At 41.8% G+C, this 19,176-nt stretch overlaps 1 protein-coding gene across 4 annotated transcripts in view; it reads right to left on the bottom strand.

Moving 5' to 3' along the window:
- Npr3 (natriuretic peptide receptor 3) overlaps positions 1-19,176 on the bottom strand; it is a 63,133-nt gene that overhangs the window by 27,933 nt on the left and 16,024 nt on the right. For all 4 annotated transcript variants that reach the window (XM_060380451.1, XM_021633737.2, XM_021633736.2 and 1 more), the window contains exon 3: positions 12,681-12,847. In XM_060380451.1, the coding sequence (XP_060236434.1) occupies positions 12,681-12,847 (167 nt within the window). The remainder of the gene's footprint in view (positions 1-12,680; positions 12,848-19,176) is intronic.

Raw genomic sequence — 19,176 nt, 5'->3', positions numbered from 1 at the left:
AAGGTGCTCACATTAAAGCCAAAGTGGGGTACCAAAATAAAAGTCCCTGCCTCTAAATCACAATCTGTGGGGCCAACATTTTAAGTAGTTATCAAATGAGACAAGTTTGTTCCGATGGGGAGAAAGGAAAATGCAGACTGATTCATAATAATATCCATAAGCTCAACCCACTTTCAAAGTTCAAGCCGGTTAAGACAGTTGAATCCTCAGTAGTATATTATTCTGTTCTTCCTGTTTAATAATTTTCTGGACCCCAGAAAAGACGCCACTTGAAGCTGCTGCTGCTGCTTACAGGTCCTGTGCATGCTCTACTTGCAGCTGCTGGTCTGTTTCCTAAGGACAGCCTCGCTCCATGCACTTAAAGTCATGAAACCCCTTCGCAATCTTATTTTTCATAACTTCCAAGAGTAATTTATATGATTTTATTTATTAAAAGATCAAAGCCTCTGGCACACAGATTATAATATAATCACATCATTTCCCTCTTCCCTTTCCTCCCTCCAAACCTTCCCAGATACCCCTTGCTCTTTTTTCAAATTCAAGGTTTCTGTTTTCATTACCGGTTGTTAGATACATGTATGTATGTACACATATTTCCAAATACATAAGTACAACCTGTTTGTACTTTGTCTGTATGTTACTTGTATGTGTATTTTCAGGGCTGACCATTTGGTGTTGGAAGACCAATTGGTATGTTCTTCCCTAGGGAAGACTATCTCTCCCACTCTCAGAATTCCTTAGTTGCCTATAATTCTCTGTTTAGGTCTGAGATCCCTGGACTTCCCTCAACCTCTTCCGTGTTAGCCACTATGAGGAAAGGGGTCAGAAAGATAGTAAGAGTCAGAGAACAAGGGAGTTTTCTGTGAGATTATATCTCTTAGAAATGCCAGAAGCCTGACCAATATGGCTGATTAAATATAAGCTGAGCGAGGTCAACCAACATTCTTGAACCTTTTTACCTTAGGCTTCCCCACCTCTTGTACCCAAGAAGACATCAGCGTCAATGATTAGGCCTCCTGAGCCGGATCTCTGACCTACAGTTACAAACCCTTGTGGATGCAGTCAGCATCTAATAATCAGAGTCCCCTTGGCCAGGCAAGCCGGAATTGGCCTGTCAGCCTCCTTGCTTCCAAGCTGGAAGCCTGAAACATACGGCATTCCCTTCTAGCTCCTGCTAAGTGATTTGAGGTGTAGACACTGTGATTCTGCTGTGACACTGAGATAAAAATCAAACTTTCATGTAAGGAAGGATAAAATATGAAAGTACCCTATTCCTCTAGCCATTGGGTGCCATCACAAATAGGTCTCTCCCACAGAGGAGGACATTCACAATCCCTGAGATTTGAAGAACACTCTCCTCAGAACACAATACCACCTCAGGCCTTCCTGTCCTCCTCGGAGACGCTAATCCACAGCCCTAGCCTCTTCGTGTAAGGAGTCCTCACCAAGCGAAGAAGGGATACCAAGGGCCCAGGTGACACAAAGCCTTCAGAAAGGATGAGAAATTCAACCAAAAAGCAAGCTGAGCTTCATCCTCTAACATTTCTCTCCCAAATCCCTCACACATTGACAGGAATACGTCTGGCTGATGCGCATTCTTTCTACAGGTCAAACTGGACTTGTGTCTACAGTGTGGATCTGAGGTGAGCAGACTTGTCTGAAGTCTGTACTTCAGCTGTGAGGGAGTTGCCCTTCTACTCCAACCAGTAAAGGAGAAGAAGAAACTCGTCAGCCTTTCAGTTGTGGATGGTCTTGCGCACCCGATGCTGTATCATTCGTGAATGTTTGAGTGTGTTGTCACCATTGCTGCAAATGTCTTTGTGGCACAAGTTAGTTGTATCACCATACACACAAAACAGGGGTTGTCCTTCAAAGGGCTGAAACAGGAGGCTTGGCTTGGAAGCCCTTTTCCATAAGCCCTATGGGAGCCCCGGCTCACTGGTGCACGCCTGTAATCCCAGCACTCGGGGAGGCAGAGGCAGGCGGATCTCTAGGAGTTCGAAGCCGCCCTGCTCTATAAAGTGAGTCCAAGACTACCCGGTCTCAAAAAAACAAACAAGGAAAAAATAGGGCATAAGCCCTAAGCTTCTTTGCTAAGTATTTTCAGTGCACTAGGTCAAAAGCTCTTTACAGCTAGAAAGCCACATCTACCAACGTGTAACAAACACAAGAAAATGAACGCTCATTTAGAATCAAAACTGCTTTAACCCAGAAGATTCCAACTACTCCAAACAGCTTATTAGTGCTAGTCCGTGCTTATTAAAAGTGACCAGAATAACCAATTTAAAACAGTTTGCCCCTTTAAGAAAATATCTTCGTGTAAGTGTTTTGAAGGCCAATCGATATTTCTTTAGCTAGAGAAAACCCCTTGCTCTGCCTCCATCCTCCTGGTTCCATTTTTGCTAACGGGACTATTAATACGTTGTATGCAGACTCGTCATTCTTACATTGTTAGAAACCAGCCCGCGATTTGACTTTATTCTCACAAATAAAATTAGCAAGGCCCTCCTGTGTGTGAAACAGCCTTTTCACATGGACAAACTATCCCGTGGCTGACCTGACGAAAAGGCCTGGGAGCAAAGGAAGGAGGCAGCCAGCTTCTGTTCTGATACAGCCCTCACAGAAAGGCTTGACTACGCGAGAAGTGGGACAAAGGTATCCCCGGTCAGCTGCATTCTTCCGTCTGCCTTTACCTTGGCTGAAGACCTCACTTTTCAATTCTCCAGCTAAGAAAACGAGGATCTAATTAAAAGATGTGAGGCAAGGGGGGCGTGGAATAATGCCGAGGCCAGATGTTATTGAGAAGCTGATAAACTTTCAACTAATGTCACTTCCCACACAGCTTCTGTGCAAACTTAGTGTGAAAACACGACTTGGATTGAATACTGAGGTAGCTAGGCTTTCTTTCCCCCTCCCTTAGAGAAACTACAGTTTAAATTCATGTCACACCTAGCCTCTCTAAACAATTGCTTATTAAAGCCTGTCTCTCTCAAATGCCGTGCCTAGATAAGCCGCCCCATTCCCCAGCCCCACATTCATTTGTGGGCATCAAGGGAGACCTGGAATGAAAGCATGTTCCCAGTACTCCCCGCCCCACCCCCTCCATGGCATGCATCAGACTCACCTACAGTATTTGTTTAATTAGTCAAATTTTCAACTTTTAAAGAAAAAGAAAAAGCAAGCTATGGGTGGCCTGCTAACCACAAATGAACAAATATCCCAGGTCATAAAACTGCTTATAATACCTGGTTAGAAATAAAAACGGTATTTACCAAATTCTACCCAAGTTAAAAACAGATCACATTAAAAAATCTAAGACTGAATTTGAAACCCCAAAGTACTAAGGATCCAGAATTGTTTATGCTTTTTTTAATGAACACTACACATTCTGTTAATTTTTTTTCTTTTAATGTTCATTCATTTCTTTGTGAGGAGAACCACCCAAGCCATGCTGTATATATGGAAATGAGGACAATCTGCAAGAGTCAAGTCTCTCCTTCCACCAGATGGTCCTGAGGATCAAACTCTGGTCCTTAGGAAGATGCTGTGGCTGTAATTAATCAGAGGAGTCCTGATCCATTCTCTGAAATCAGGCTCAATTTCTACATCTGCAAGCCTTGCAGCTGTGTCTTTGCAAAACAAACAAGGCACAGAAGACTGCAATTCCTTAACTCGTGGGTCCAGCATGAGGCTTGCTTTTGCAATTAAACAGTACAGGCTGGTAGTCAGCTTAGAGCTAAAGAAAGATGATCCTATATACTTAAAATCCAGAATAATATTTCCAAGAAATTTTCTGATGTATAGGAAGAAAGTTGTAGATGGAAACACAAAGTACCAGAAATTAGGAAAGGGAAACCGGTCAATTGACCTAAGAAACCAAAACTGAGGAGTACACAGGAGCATAATAAGGGACTCCAAAAAGAACAGCCATTGGAGTCAACTGAAGACATGGGTAACTTCTGAAAGTGGGGTGCAGAATGAAGACAATAGATGCGTAAAAATTCCAATCTGGACTTGGAAGATGGCTCAGACAGTAGAGTATTTGCCTTGCAAGCATATGAACCTGAGTTTAATCCCCAGAATCCAGGAGAAAGAAAGAAAAGAAAAGAAAGAAAAGAAAGAAAAGAAAGAAAGAAAGAAAGAAAGAAAGAAAGAAAGAAAGAAAGAAAGAAAGAAAGAAAGAAAGAAAGAAAGAAATGACCAAGAAGGCAGAGAAATCTCTAGGGCTTTCTGGCTAGCCAGTCTATCCTACTTGGTCAGTTTCAGGCCAGTGAGAAACCCAGTCTCCAAAAAACATGTGGATGGTACCTAAAGAATGGTATCATTAGTTTTCCTCTAGCTTTTCATGTATGTGTACATATCTAAGTGCACATGCACCTGCACACACAGGTGTGTATGTTCCCATATACACATGCGCTCTCACCACACAGACACACACAAGAGGTCAGATTCCAGAGAAGAAACTGTTCCTTCCCATCGCAGCAAAAGGCAGGTACAGCACTGAGTAAAGATGCAGGAGCAAAAGAGTGTGCCTGGAAATGATGGGTGCCATGGAAAATATAAAGTTGAGAATGATGCAAAAGTTCTAAGTCTGGATCTTAGGTGATACACCATCCTGACTCCCAGAAGGTAATACAGCCTAACGACTCTCCAGACTGTTCAGAAATATTTTTTTAATGAAAATTAAAATTACATCTTAGCCTAAGCTAAGATGTAAGTTTGCTACAAGTTCCTAACCAGGCTGAGCTACATAAAGGGTTCCAGCCCAACAGGGCTACAGTACAAGACTCTGCCCACCCAACCCCTAAAAAATATAAAAAAAATTAATGGATAAGCAAACACAATCACACCAGGGCTCATCATTACAAAATTTCAGATCAGTTTTCTGGTTGGTTGGTTGGTTGGTTGGTTGGTTGGTTGGTTGGTTGGTTTCTAATTCATTTCCCTTCCTTCCTCTGCCTCCCTTTGCTTTATGCCATGGAAAGTAAGTCCTTCCAGTTGCATTTCACTGTCATGTGACTCCTGATTATTTCAGTGCACACAGAGCACAGGCAGGAGAACAGAACCAGAAGGAAGAAGAAAGACAGGATGTGTCTCCCCCACTCTCTCTTTGCCTTAAATAATATCTCTGTCAAAGACTGCATTTTTCCATCCTTTTAGTTTTTGTAGGCAGCCCTACAAAACTCTATTTTCCTCTCTAAATCGTCACTGATGCAATCAATCATACAGCGAAAATACTAAAACCCTTAAAAGATAGATAAAAACAACTTAAATAATAAATAAATAAATACAAAAAAATTTGAATGGTAACAGTAAGAGCTACAAAACAATAGAGTAATGAGTAATGACATCAAAGTCTTGAGAAAAAAACTTCAAACTATAATTTTATACCCAGCTAAACTGTCAACTGAAAGTTGAGCTCATTGTTATAATACAAAATGTTTTCTGGTGTGAAAAGTATCAAAGATTCTCATTAATGCCCTCTTTCTTCAAAACAAACAAGAATTTTATGAATAAAAACCTAGATGTGACATCCAAGAAAAGGATCATGTAGTGCAGAGAAAACTAAAGGACAATTCCAAACTGATGTTAAAAGAATAAATTATTCCAAACTGGAGCAGAAAGATAAGGTTCAAGACATTAATGTCATTACATAAAATCTTTTACTGGGGCAGTAAAAATAAAATAGTGTGAACTATGGGAAAGCAAATAAGAGAAAGTACAGGAGAAACAACAGGTGTTCATAAAACAATGTATGATTATGTTGTAAGTATTTACATGAGCATAATGGGGGAAAATGTACTGAATATCATCTTTTTAGCCTTTCTTCAAACTTTATTTTGTGAAATCACTTTAGCAAGAAACTATATTATAAAATACTGGGAAGATAGAAGGAAAAGAAAATATTAGCAGAAGAAGAGTATGTCAAATAATTTAATCTTTTTTCCATTTCAGGAATCAGAATATAGTATTAAAATTTCACTGTCAAGAACCAACATAAATAGTCTATTTTAAAAGCATACAGGCAACATGGAAGAATATTAACAATAATCATTTCTGTGTAGTCAAAATCACAAAAGGGAGGGGAAGAGGAAGAATTTATGAATATCTGTAATTCTTATAGTACTATGAAGTATCTTTAATTGAAAGTACTATTTTTTTTTCATTCATTGTATCATGCCCTTTCATGCTGGAAACCTATGATATTTTATATATTTTTTAAATTCTTTATTAATTACACTTTATTCACTTTGTATCCCCCCCTGTGGTTCCCTCCCTCCTCCCGTCCCAATCCCTCCCTTCCTCCACCCTCTGCATGCATGCCCCTCCCCAAGTCCTATTTTCATTTAAACAACAACAGCAGGGAAAGAAGGTGAAGTTCACCCAAGGGAAAAGCCAAGTGTTAAAGGGCCAGTGACTGGGTCTCTAAAGTGCCAAACACAATAGGAAGAATGGATCAAGGCCAGGAGTGGGATTTACAGAAAGGAGAACCCAAGGATGCTGCCAGCACTGAAAAAGTGTCTTCAACTTTGGCTCACCCAGCCCTAAGAAACAGTAGTGAGAACAGCAGGTCTTGGAAAAGTCAGCTGACTCACTAGTCAGGAATGAATGAATGAGAGGTGAGTGAGTGAATGAGTGAGTGAATATCTCTATCATCTCAGAAATAAAACTAATGATTTTGCTAATATAAGATTAGAGATAACAAGCATTTTCCTTTTTCTTCTGGGGAAATGATTTTTTTTCAGTGTAACCCTGCACAAACATTGTTCTTATCCATGTAAACAAACATGAATCAGGACAACAGTCAAATGGTATACTGACCAGTTGTAGCCACAATCTAGCCCAGTGATTCTCACATTTTTCTACATGGATACCATGGATGAAACTCTGGCTCCTCTTTCCAAATGTATACACTGTGCCCTCACAAAGCCAGGCATGTAATTACAAAAAGTTAATATATAGTAAGGCAGGAAACCTTCATCCCTTTTAGGCACTTATGGAAACCTGAAACACTGTGAAAGGGCCCTCTGTCTCCATTGTTCTGCTGGATATGATATGTCCAGATTGGTGCAAATACCATCGCATGTCACGGCACTGAGGTGCATGACATTTTCTGTGTACTGAAACAAAAACGTATCTCATAACGAACCCCAGAGCTCAAGGCTGTGTGAATCTTATTCTTGTTCATGAGTTTTTAGAAGATCAGGATTCCATCTGGGAGCACTCATTTTCCAGGATCAGGTTCACAGTTGTGCTCCCCAGAGAACTCAATAAACAGTATTTTATGATCAAGAAAATGATGGTCTACACTTCAGAAAAGAATAAGGCAAAGGGTAACTGCAGCTGAAGAAGACACTCAATCTTAGCCACACTTTGTTAAGTATGTGAAAGAGTAAGGGAAATTGATACCTTGAAAGTGTGTGTTTTGGACTGGAGGGTACAGAGCAAAATAGGAAATACTTCAGCCCGTGGGCCCTGCCAGGCTCACACAGAGAGTCTGATACACTTAATCTTTGGGTCATAAGTTTGCCTCCTTGTTGGGCACATTGTTGTTAAAAGGATCGGACTGATGTAGTGGAAAAAGAAAGTCACTGGCCCAGGAATCAGGGGATGCAACTAATCTCAGCTTGGCCACCGCACAGCGCATTCTAAAACCAAATACCAGCACTCTGGAACTGGAGCCACTCCTAGGGCAGAGACCAGGCAGCTCGATTAAAATGCCCTTGAGTGAGAGCCACTGCACATGTAGGTGACCCAATACAAACCAACAGCGAAGGCCAAGCAGGCACTTGTCAGAACCTTGTCTGAGCCAGGCCTTGAGCCTCAGGGACCTCTCCAATGCAACATTACTTCTCAGTTTGTTTTTACTAGTAACCCTAAATGGTCTTCAGTACCCTTGTCATGGACCCTTTTACCACCCTGGCACCACCTCCTACAGTATTTATAAAGCTGTGCTTCTAAGAAGGTCAGTGCACAGAACCCTTCGCTCAGGAGCATTGCTGACTAAGACATGTACTAGAAAAGGCTAGCACACTTCTCTGAGCCTTAGTTTTTGCTATTTGAATGAGAAGATGTTGGGATTGATGCCTTCCCAGTTCAGTAATAACAACACTGCAAGCATGACACAGGTTGAGTATCCATGAAACTTTAAGTGCTGGCATGACATCACAAATGGAAACTCTTCACATCTCATGGTGGCTTGCAGTCAAAACGCAGAGTCGGTTAAGATATTGTACAAACTATCTTCAATCCACATGTCTAAGGTATATAGGAATTCAGTGTATTTTGTAATTAGACTTGGTTTCCATATGTCCCAAACATATTTAATAAAGTTGGCATGGGCTTTTGAAACCTCAAATCCCACTTTCTCCAAAAAGACTATACCTATTGCAATAAGGTGACAGCTCCTAATCCTTCTAATCCTTTTGAAGAGTGCCACTCCCCAGCAATCAAGCATTCAAACATATAAGCATTCAAATATATATGGGGGTGTTCTTATCAAACCTCTACACACAGCAGTGAAAAAAGAAACTAATATTCGCCCTTATAACAGAATGAAGAATCTGATTGTCACAGCAGGCATAGAACCAACTAGGTGGGCAGCACCTGTAAACCCAGCACTTGGAGTCTGAGGCAGGCATATTGGGAGTTCAGAGACACTTTTAGCTATATAGTTCATCCAAGGCTAGCTTAAGTTGCATAAGATCCTGTGTCCAAAAGTGGGGACAAAAACATATCAAACATATCTACCAGCACTGGGTAGAACTCAAACATAAAAATCTACATAGGTGATGGTGACGAGGCATAGAGCTTGCCGCACACACTAGCATAAGTAAACAAGAATCTTGAGAGCACCGAGCGGATTGTATAGCACATAATCTTCCAAAATGTTACCATGAGGAAAACTGTACATTCTCTATATGGCGTCTTACGCTCTATTTTTTCCCTTTTTTTCTTTATTTTTGTGAATTTCATACATATATACAATGAAAAGTTATCCTACCTACCCCAACCCACCTCCAATCTTATAATCTCCAAACATGCCCATTCCCACTTCATGTCTTTTATTTTTTTATACACCACTAAATCCAGTTATTGTTGCCCACATATACATGGGTGAGGGCCATCCACTGGAGCATGGGAAACCTACCCTTGGCCACATCCTCAATTAAACTGTTAAATTTTTTATAAAGTGGGAAAAAGGTATGGAAATGAAGATAATTTTACAAAAATAAAATTGTATTAATCGGGGATAGAGAGATGGCTCAGTTGATGGAGTCCTTACTGCTTTGAGGACCTGAGTTCAACCTCTAGCACCCATGTAAAAACCCAGGCACAGTAGCAAGCACCTGTACTCCCAGATTAGGGAAGGCAGAGACAGAATGATCTCAGCTTGCTGACCAGCCAGTCTATCTAAATCAACAAGCACCAGGTTCTATGAGACACTGTCTCAATAAATATAGAAAATGGAGAGTGATGGAGTTGACTGCTGACTTCAGCATACATGTACACATACACACACACACACTTGAGCACACATATGCTCACACATACACATAAAAAATTGAATTAATCCATCCAACTTTAGTAAGCAAAAATATGAAGTCACTGTGCTATTAAAATAGCCAAATAGTTCTACTGTTTAAAAATATCATTCTTTCTCTGTCCTTCTGATGTTGCCATGTAGCTTGTAAAAAAATTAATTTCATATATTTTCATGTTTTAAAAGATCGTACTAAAATCTGTACACCTCAAGAAGCTAAGCAAGAAGGAGGACTCTGGGTAAGATGCTCAAGCCTCATTCAGAAAAGCAAACGGGATGGACATTGGAAGATGGAGAAAACAGGGAACAGGACAGGAACCTACCACAGAGGGCCTCTGAAAGACATTACCCTGCAGGGTATCAAAGCAGAGGCTGAGACTCATAGCCAAACTTTGCACAGAGTGTAGAGAATCTTATAAAAGAAGGGGGAGACATAAAGACCTGGAGGGGACAGGAGCTCCACAAGGAGAGAAAAAAATTGGGGCACATGGGTCTTTTCCGAGACTGATACTCCAACCAAGGACCATTCATGGAGATAACCTAGAACGCTTGCACAGATGTAGCCCATGGCAGCTCAGTATCCAAGTGGGTTCCCTAGTAATGGGAACAGCGACTGTCTCTGACATGAACTCAGTGGCTGGCTCTTTGATCACCTCCCCCTGAGAGAGAAGCAGCCTGACCAGGCCACAGAGGAAGAGGATGCAGCTAGTCCAAATGAGACTTGATACGCTAAGGTCAGATAGAAGGGGAGGAGGACCTCCCATATCAATGGACTGGGGGAAGGGCACTGAAGGAGAAAAGGGAAGGAGAGGAGGATTCAGAGGGGTCAAGGGAGGGGCTTGCAAAACAAAGAGAATAAACTGTAATTAATAAAAAAATAAATTTTAGAAAGAGATTTTTAAAAGATTATAACCTTTTCCAGGGTGCTAGCAACATGCTAATATGAATGTAACTCTAATAAATGTAAAAGTGGATCCATGATATCATTTGGCTCACAATCCTAAAACAAACTCCAAAGGTAAGAGGGGCTTTCCTCACCCTGGACCATGAAATCCTTAGTGCTTGTGCCACTTTTATTTCAGTTATCCTAAGAAAACATGTCATTTAACAGAAGCAGTAAACCTACACCAAAGAAAAATAAAAGAGAATTTCTTAGTCTGAGATTGTCTCTCAACCCTCCATAGTTATTACCATGCTTCATGTATCAACCAGACAAAAACAGATAAGGTATCTGTCACATGTGCTTTCAATTTAGAGTTCAGACAGTTCAACACCGTGTTGGGATCCTCGCAAATGCCATTAAAGTTTCAGCTTATGACATTTTATTTTCATTCAACATAATTAATTTAATAATTTAATTCAGCTAGATACAACTTTAATTTAGCAGCAGATACCTTAGCATAAGCATTAAGAAATAGAAGCATTAAAAGAAAACAAAACCAGACACCTACTCAGAGATCACATGATTATCTGGGGAAAGCATAGTGCATATGAGAACTAATGGGTCTACCAAACTTACCGGGTATAAGAGAAAGGTAGGCGCAGAGCCCGTGCTAGGCTCTGTGAAGTTAAGTCCTATTCAAACGGATGGACACCCCACAAACACAAATATGAGATGCTAAAGGACCTGGAGGAAAGCTGTTTGAGTGACACCTTCAGACTGATGAAGCACATCCCACTGCCCTGCTCTAGCATCCTTATGGGCCCACACTCCTGATCCTCTGCTCTCTCTACAACACAACACAGCCACCTGTAGACTAACCATATAAGCAACTAATGCTCAGAAGCTACAGGAAAAGAAAAATTGGAGATCTGGGTGGTGAAACACACACAAAAAACCCTGGGTTCACTTCCAGAACTGGAAAAAAAAAAAAGGACTGTATCTTCCGAATCAGAATAAATTATTATAATTACCTCAATTCTACTTAAAATTATAAACTTTATTTATTTTAAAAGTCAGCTCAGAGAGGCAATATTATCATTCACATATGCAAATATTCTTGAAAACACTAGAATGATGTCTAGAAAACACTATGGATTGTTGTAGGAGCAGTATCTTCTTAATGAGGTTTTGCTTGAACTATAATTAAAATGAGAGTTAGCTTTCTGAACAAGAAAACTGATAATCCAGAATATGCAAAAAAGAAGTATTTTGAGAAGCCAACTTCGCCCAGTGAGTCTCATTGTGTCAGACAACATGTGATGAAACAATTCAACTTTAACAACTTTAGGGAGGAAGACAGACAAAATGACACTGTCGCTCAGTTTTCAAGTCATAAAGTTAGTAATGGAGCATTAGGCAAAATAATACAGAGGCATACATAAAATACTTTTCTATATTCACTATGGGCAGGGACAGGACAGGAAGAAAGACCAGCACAGCCACCCCAGCCCACTAACTCGAAAGCCCTCTGTGCACCCTGCCCTGAGAAAGGGTTTGACGCTGAGGACATCTCAAAAACAGTTAAATGTGCCAAAGGCTGCCCAAACAATAGTGCATGGGAGGTGCCTGACCCTTAGCCCAGGCTGAGCTTCTTTAAAATGCAGTAGTAACGAGAGCACTACTGGAGTTGGAAAACCTAGAACACCCAAGTTCAAAGCACCTTGTCCCCAGAGGAGAAAAGTCCACTGCCTTCCAGAGACAGGAACAGACCAACCAAGAAGACGACATAGACTGTCCAAAGAAAGAGCCTCCAAAACCTAAAATAGCTCCTGCCACCAAGCCTTGAACAAATTAGCCATGTGAAATTTGGGCACTCCTTCAATTGCCTCCTCCCAAAACAGCCTCCTAGCTTAGGAAATGATGGGGGCCCACAGGCACCCTGCTCTGCATCACGGATCCCCAGGAAAAGGCAGTTTTCCACCCTGCAGCCGTTGCAAAGGAGAAGTGTAAGTGAATGGCAAGAATGATGATGGGGTGGGGGCCGGGGAGAGGAAAGGTGGCCAGAAAGACACACACACACACACACACACACACACACACACAGTGAGAGAAAGAGAAGGCAACAGTGATGTTCAGACTTGAACTCGGAATTTTTGAATGGCTCAGAATGGGACACTTTGTCACCTCTGGTTTAATTAGAAGCCTGTTTTCAGGATGCTGAAGGGCGGGCGGGGCTCATGATCAAGCACTTACGTAATCCTCCTCATTGAGCCCTTGTTTCTCAACAGAACTTTTCACCTCCATGGAAAACTTCTCAAACTCAGGTTTCACAGTCCTCAGTAGGGTGACTGTTTGGAGGGATGAGTATGCTTGCTTAGCTTCAAAGTCGTGTTTGTCTCCTCTCTTCCACGAGCCATCTCCTACGGGAGAAATGAAAATATTTATAATTCCAAGCCAGTCACCATAAAGGGGCCATTCTGTCTTTTCAGCTGCAACGTGTCCCTACATGGTGCCTTTGGCAGCTGAGGCAAGAGTATTGTCATAGTTTTGCACTTAGGTATAATGTGACAATGTCAAAATCATTAAAGGAGAAACAATCTCTTTGGACACATGTTCCTTTGAAATGTGAGAAAGATAGACAAGCTCTGTTGATGTAATTGCCTTATAATAACCATGAAACTGCAATTGTCAGCCCCCCGGAACTGGGACACTGCGGAAGCAAAGGGAAGTTTTGTTCCTTCCCATTCATACTTACTTTCAATACCTACAATCCATTACGGAAGTGAACCAAGTCACTAGCATGGCCGAATAAGCATAATGGTATTCGGATCTGAAATGGCAGGTTACAGGAAGGCATGAGGATGGCATGCTCACGAACTAAATTAGTACTATCAAAAGCTGGAGGTCACTGTTACTTCTTCCATCTCTCCAGGATGAAAAAGGCAGACCTAAGGGCTTACATCTGTATAGTATTGGCAACGTCATCAAAATTATTCACTAAACAATGCTAAATTAGTGTGGAAAGTATAATGAATATTTTGAAAAAAAAAACATATAGCAAAAATAAAAGATAAATGATAGATAGATAATAGATGATATATGGAAATATCATACATGCATATATATATATATATACATCCATACATCCACACATAGATGCATAGATACATGCACACATACAGATGCATACACAACATACATAGATTCATAGATACATATGCATATATAGATATATACATACACAGGTGATGGATGAATGAAAGATATCTTAAACACTTTATATGCATAAACTCAGTCCTCAAGATAGCCTTTCTATTGGGCAGATGAGGAAACTGAAGCACGGAGACACTGAGCAGCCCTGGTGCATCACAGAGCCTGCCTCAAAAAGTCACTGCTGGTCATTTTCTTCTCTTGATTTCACTTGGGTGTTTTAAAGGGCCTCAAGAGACGAGGTGGACCCCAACTTATGACAATAAGCTACCTTTGAAATGAGTCATTATTATAAATCCTGGAGCTCTCTGAAACAAGATGACAGCCTGATAGAGTACCACACAAGTCAGACGTGCACCCTGAGCCCCAATCTACAGTGATGGCTTCAACCTAACAGCTCAGTAGCAAGAGGACCTCTGGGAGCTCATGGGACATCTGAGCACATGGACATATCTAGGTACTCATGTTACAGTTCCAGAAGTTCAGTGAGGAATAAATGAGTCTGGGACTGCAGCACAGCTTGAGCTGGATGAATCTGGGCTGTGCACAACTCTGCAGTAGCCATAGAGAACATCAGAGAGGTCTTTCAACCATCTCCATTAAGTTTGAGAAAGAGAATCATGTGAATAACCAAATAGCTGATTAAACAAAGCAGAGAGAAGAGGCAACAAGCTCCAAGAAGGAGCCATCTCATGTGAAGACAAGGAATTAGTCTGGTCCTAAAAGTGTAGATAGGATTTTAGTAGGTGGAGAAGAAGGTGGAAAGGCATGTCTGGCAGAACTCACACCACTGGGCAGAGGTGCAAGCATGTAGAGCATCCAGCGGGCAGTGGGTGGAAGATGGATCTCCGTCTGGAAGATGAGAAAAGGCAGAAGTAGGGACTGTGTTTGTGGAAGCATCCATTTCCTCACTGTCCTAAGAATAGCAACCATTTATTAATTGCTTACTATGCCCAGGGAACTACTAGAAGATAAACACGGCAAAGATGAGAACGTAGTTCATTAAAGACTAAATCTGTGTTCAATGACCACAAAATTAAATGTCACTACAAAATTTGACAAGTCATCCTCCCTCTTCTTCCGCTACTTCCACCTCTTCTGTGACTCCTCCCAAATCCTTAAGAGACCAGAGCCTAACAGAAGCCATGACCGGCTCTGGATAGCTGCTGCTACCTGTCAAATGCAGGGGAACCCAGAAGGCTATTCCATCCCCAAGACCCAGACAAAGTAGCACTCACTAGCCATTGAAGACTGCAAAGTCTAAGAGTTCCCGTGGAGAAACCTCCTTCCTATAGACACACGGTATGTGTTTATTGAATAATCTTCTTGTTTTCAATTGTATTTACTTTTAATTATGTGTGTGCATATTCTCCACATGCATACATGTGCCTGCAGAGACCAGAAGAGAGCACTGGATCACCTCAAACTAGCGGTGCAGGGGATTGTGAACTGCCCAATGTTGAGGACCTAACTCGCATCCCCTGTAAGAGCAGCACACGCTCTCTTAACTGCTGCGCCATCTCTCCAGGCCCTACTGACTTGTTTTTAATTGAATCAAAGGGTCAAGACTCTCTGAAGCTGGGATATACCACATGGTACTTTCCCAGCAAATATGAGTGCCAGAGTTTGATGCCCACACTAGGTTTAAGAGGGCATAGGTGGAAATGACTAAAAGTTCCGATGATTCTAGAGAAAGAAAATTATCGTTTTTCATCAATGGAGAAGAGTTCAGTTTTCTTCAGGGACTTGAGAAACTCTTAACCTTGTGGGGTCTCATGCTACATTAGAAAATATATGCAGAATTGGGACAGCAATTATCTCAGCCAAAGAAGCAGTAAGAACATTTATTTTCAAAAACAAGTGAGATCCAGTCTAAATGCCAGCAAGCACGACCTAAAACAAAATAATTTTAGAGTTTTGTTTTCTAGAAAAAATAGAAACTATAATGCTTAAGAAATCCAAGCCAACCTAAGCAGGAATCTGTTCACAAGCATAACTTCTTCTTCGGTGAGCTCTTCTCCCACGCTGGACTGTTGAACACGAGGAAAGCAAAGACGGATTTGGCGCTATGTCCCACCAGTGGGGACAAATTTAATTCAGCAGACAGCTAGGTGCCTCTGGAGATTTATGAGCGGAACAGGAGAGTGACAGGCAAGGACCATGCCTTAGGAAATAGCAGAGGATTAGAATGGGGAGACACTGAGCATTCGCAGCCACAGTCATCCAGGCAAGAGGTTAAGAGAGGTCATTTGTGGGAAGTCACACGCCAAAAACACAAACGGGCTCTTTAGGAGGTCAGGCTCACTAAGAACTTTCCTTTTCTTCTTTTTCTTTTTTTATTTTATTTTCCTTTTCTCGGCATTTTGATATAATAATAAATTTTTCAAAAATAAATATTTTTTTTACTTTTATAATCATAAAAGGAGATAGCACTTATGAAGATAAAAATAAGACAGCTGTTAAAGAGGAATCCCAACCTCTACAATGGTTAGGGAGGGATGGCCAACAGAGAGAAAAATGCATCACAGGAGATGTCAAGGAGAAGAAAAACAAAACAAAACGGTGATCCTCCTGGCAGTGGTGTCACACGCCTTTAATCCTAGCACTTGGGAGGCAGAGGCAGGTGGATCTCTGTGAGTTCAAGGCCAGCCTGGTCTACAAATCCAGGACAGCCAAGCTACACAGAAAAACCAAAAAGCCAAAAACCAAACAAGCAAAAAACAGTAATCTTTGGGGAAAAGAGGAGAATGAAGTAGAGAAGGAAGAAAGAAATGATAGTGTTAATTGATGTTACTGCAGATCCAAAGTGACAGCTGAAAGCTCAAAAGACACCACCAGACTAAGGTTGGAAACAGGTCTGAAGCCAGAGAGAGCAGAGGCTAGAAAAGTCACTGAGTGTCGAGTGTACACAGATCAGGGTTGGAGCCCAGCGGCCGTCTACCCTAAAGAAGAAAGTAGAGGAGGGGAAGGAGAGGGCTGAGCACAGACTGTTCTGTGAACAGAAACAGATGCACGAACAGACCCAGAAAACTAACGCTGGCCTCAACACCAGGAGAATAAGACTTAGAAACCCCTAGTTGGAGACCACCCTGGGCTTCTGTGGAGCTACGTCATGCTGCAGAGCAGCCACCAGCTGCGTGTGTTACTACTTAAATTCGCCATTTAGCTCAAAATTCAGTTCCTTCGTCGCATTTGCCACATTTCAAGTATTCAGTAGTAAGCCATGTGTGGCGTGTGACCAGTAGCTACCCAGGCAACACGAAGTAGAATGTAGCTAGCCCAGTGTGATAGTGCATCCCTGTAATGCTGGGACTCAAAGGGCTGGGCTAGGGGGTGACAAGTTTGATGCACAATTAAGCAAGAGCATGTACAAAAAAGGTGGGAAGAAATGGAACAAGATGAAGAAAATGAGTGAGGAGGAGAAGAAAAATACAGAGGAGAGAGGGAAGGAAGGAAGGAAGGAAGGAAGGAAGGAAGGAAGGAAGGAAGGAAGGAAGGAAGGAAGGAAGGAAGGAAGGAAGGAAGTGGGGGGAATGCTTTCACAAGGAGTAGCATTAAGAGCACTGTTGAGAGTCACAGCCTTCACCAAGGCTAAGAAATTTGTTAATAAAGCTACTCGTGACCTTGAGGCAATGACTTTCAGGAGAGTGATGGGTACTGACATCAATTTTTTTTTAAACATGTGTCAATGGTTATTTAATTACCAACTTAACATAATCTCTAATCATCTGGGAATAAAGTGTCAATCGGAGGTTTCTGGATTAGGTCCTCCATGTCTGGGGAAAATTATCCTGATTAGAAAGACTCAGCCATTGCAGACAGCATCGTTTTCCTAGACAGAAGGGTCTGGGGAGTGTAAGGTGAGAGCCGAACATTAGCACATGTTCATCAATGTACTGTTCTCTGCTCTTGACTGGGTATGGCATGTGACTAGCTACTTTAAATTTCTGTCTCTTTGAACCCCCAGCAAGAGGAAACACAATTGTGTGTCTGTCTATCTGTCTATGTGAGTATAAGTTACATGTATAGGCAGGTGTGCATGTCTGTGCACACCTTTGTATGCGTGAATGCCAGAAGAGGACATCAAAACCCTGAGAAATGGAATTACAGGCATATTAGGGGTGCCTGGCTTGTTCTGTGGGTGCTGGGACTTAAGTTCCAGTTCTCATGATTGGGCAACAAGAGCTTTTAGGCACCGTGCCATCTCTTTAGCTCCTAGTATAGTATTTTCACAACTGTGCCGATAAAGGAATTAAGAAGAAGTCTGCTCCTGAGAAGTGGGCATATTGGAATATAGTTCTTCACCATCTCTTCGGAGTTAGAGACAGTGTGTGCTTTGTTTGGTTTTAATATTACAGGAACGCAAGCCTACACTGAGGGAAGAGGGAAGGCAGTCTGTGTTTAGCCCAGGAAGCTGGCCCCAATGACGGCTGCCTCTGCTCCTATAACTGTGACATCCTGCTGCTCCCAGCACCTACCAAGGACTGAACACACAGCAGGCCTTCAACACATGTGACCTGAGATGAAGAAATATCTGGGCATGACAGAATCTGCCTGCCGACCCCTGTGGCTCTTCAGCTCCAGTGGCTGTTAAGTGAAAGAAAAGCACGGCTCTTGCCTCATCTTACCCACTCTTCACAGCCCCAGTATCACAGGCTCGCAGACACACCCATCAAACCTGCACACACTCTGTATGGATTGCTTGCCTGGAGCATGACACCCTTCAATCCTCACAGCAATTCCATGAAAAAGACTGAGATCTGATACCTTACAAACCAAACACAAACCAGGGACAGATGCTTGAGCCCTGTCCAACCTGTGTTCAGCTCCTCAAAGCTGAGGCACTCCAAGATTTAAGACTATATTTGCAGAGCACCATGCATGGATTTAAGAGAAAATAGTAGCACAAGGAAACCAGAAGTCCTAACAGCCACTAGAGCCAAAGGAGTATATGAGAATTCCTTCCCTTTTCGCCTTTGTTCTGAATTGACTTTAATGTGCCTATATCACTGTTATGGCAAAGCATTATAAATCCAATCCCTCCTCTGGTGTCTGTGTTTGGCTTTCCATTAGACCTCACCTGTGTCTGAGTTCTCAGGAAGGCAAAGTGAGGATAGTCGTGACTGTGCCAGTAACTTCCCACTGTATACCTTTGAAGAAGGTAATAAGGAAGCTAATACAACTAGAGAGAAATGCCGGTAGATGCTGTGAAAGCATCTGTAAGATAATACAATCATCTGCTCTCTAGATGTTTTAAGTACTGTCTTACAATCTCTTCAAGCACTTTAACTCGCCCCACACTGTATTATGCACTGAACTCTTGACACCACAAAATCTAGGCAAGTCTGGAGAGAATTCCAAGGGCTCACCAAGAGCCCTGATTACATTTAATAATCAGAGAAAAGAGTCACACTGTCACCTGCGTTTTCTACAAGTAGCGGCGGAAAACGATGGCTGGCCTCTAGAACACCAGTTCTCAACCTGTGGGTCGTGACCCCTTTGGAGAGCTCACACATTATATATCCTTTTATCTACATTA

This window comes from Meriones unguiculatus, chromosome 3 (assembly GCF_030254825.1).
Source record: "Meriones unguiculatus strain TT.TT164.6M chromosome 3, Bangor_MerUng_6.1, whole genome shotgun sequence".
Lineage (NCBI taxonomy): Eukaryota > Metazoa > Chordata > Mammalia > Rodentia > Muridae > Meriones > Meriones unguiculatus.
The sequence above is the reverse complement of the archived record's forward strand: the minus strand, read 5'-3'. Positions and strand labels throughout refer to the sequence as shown.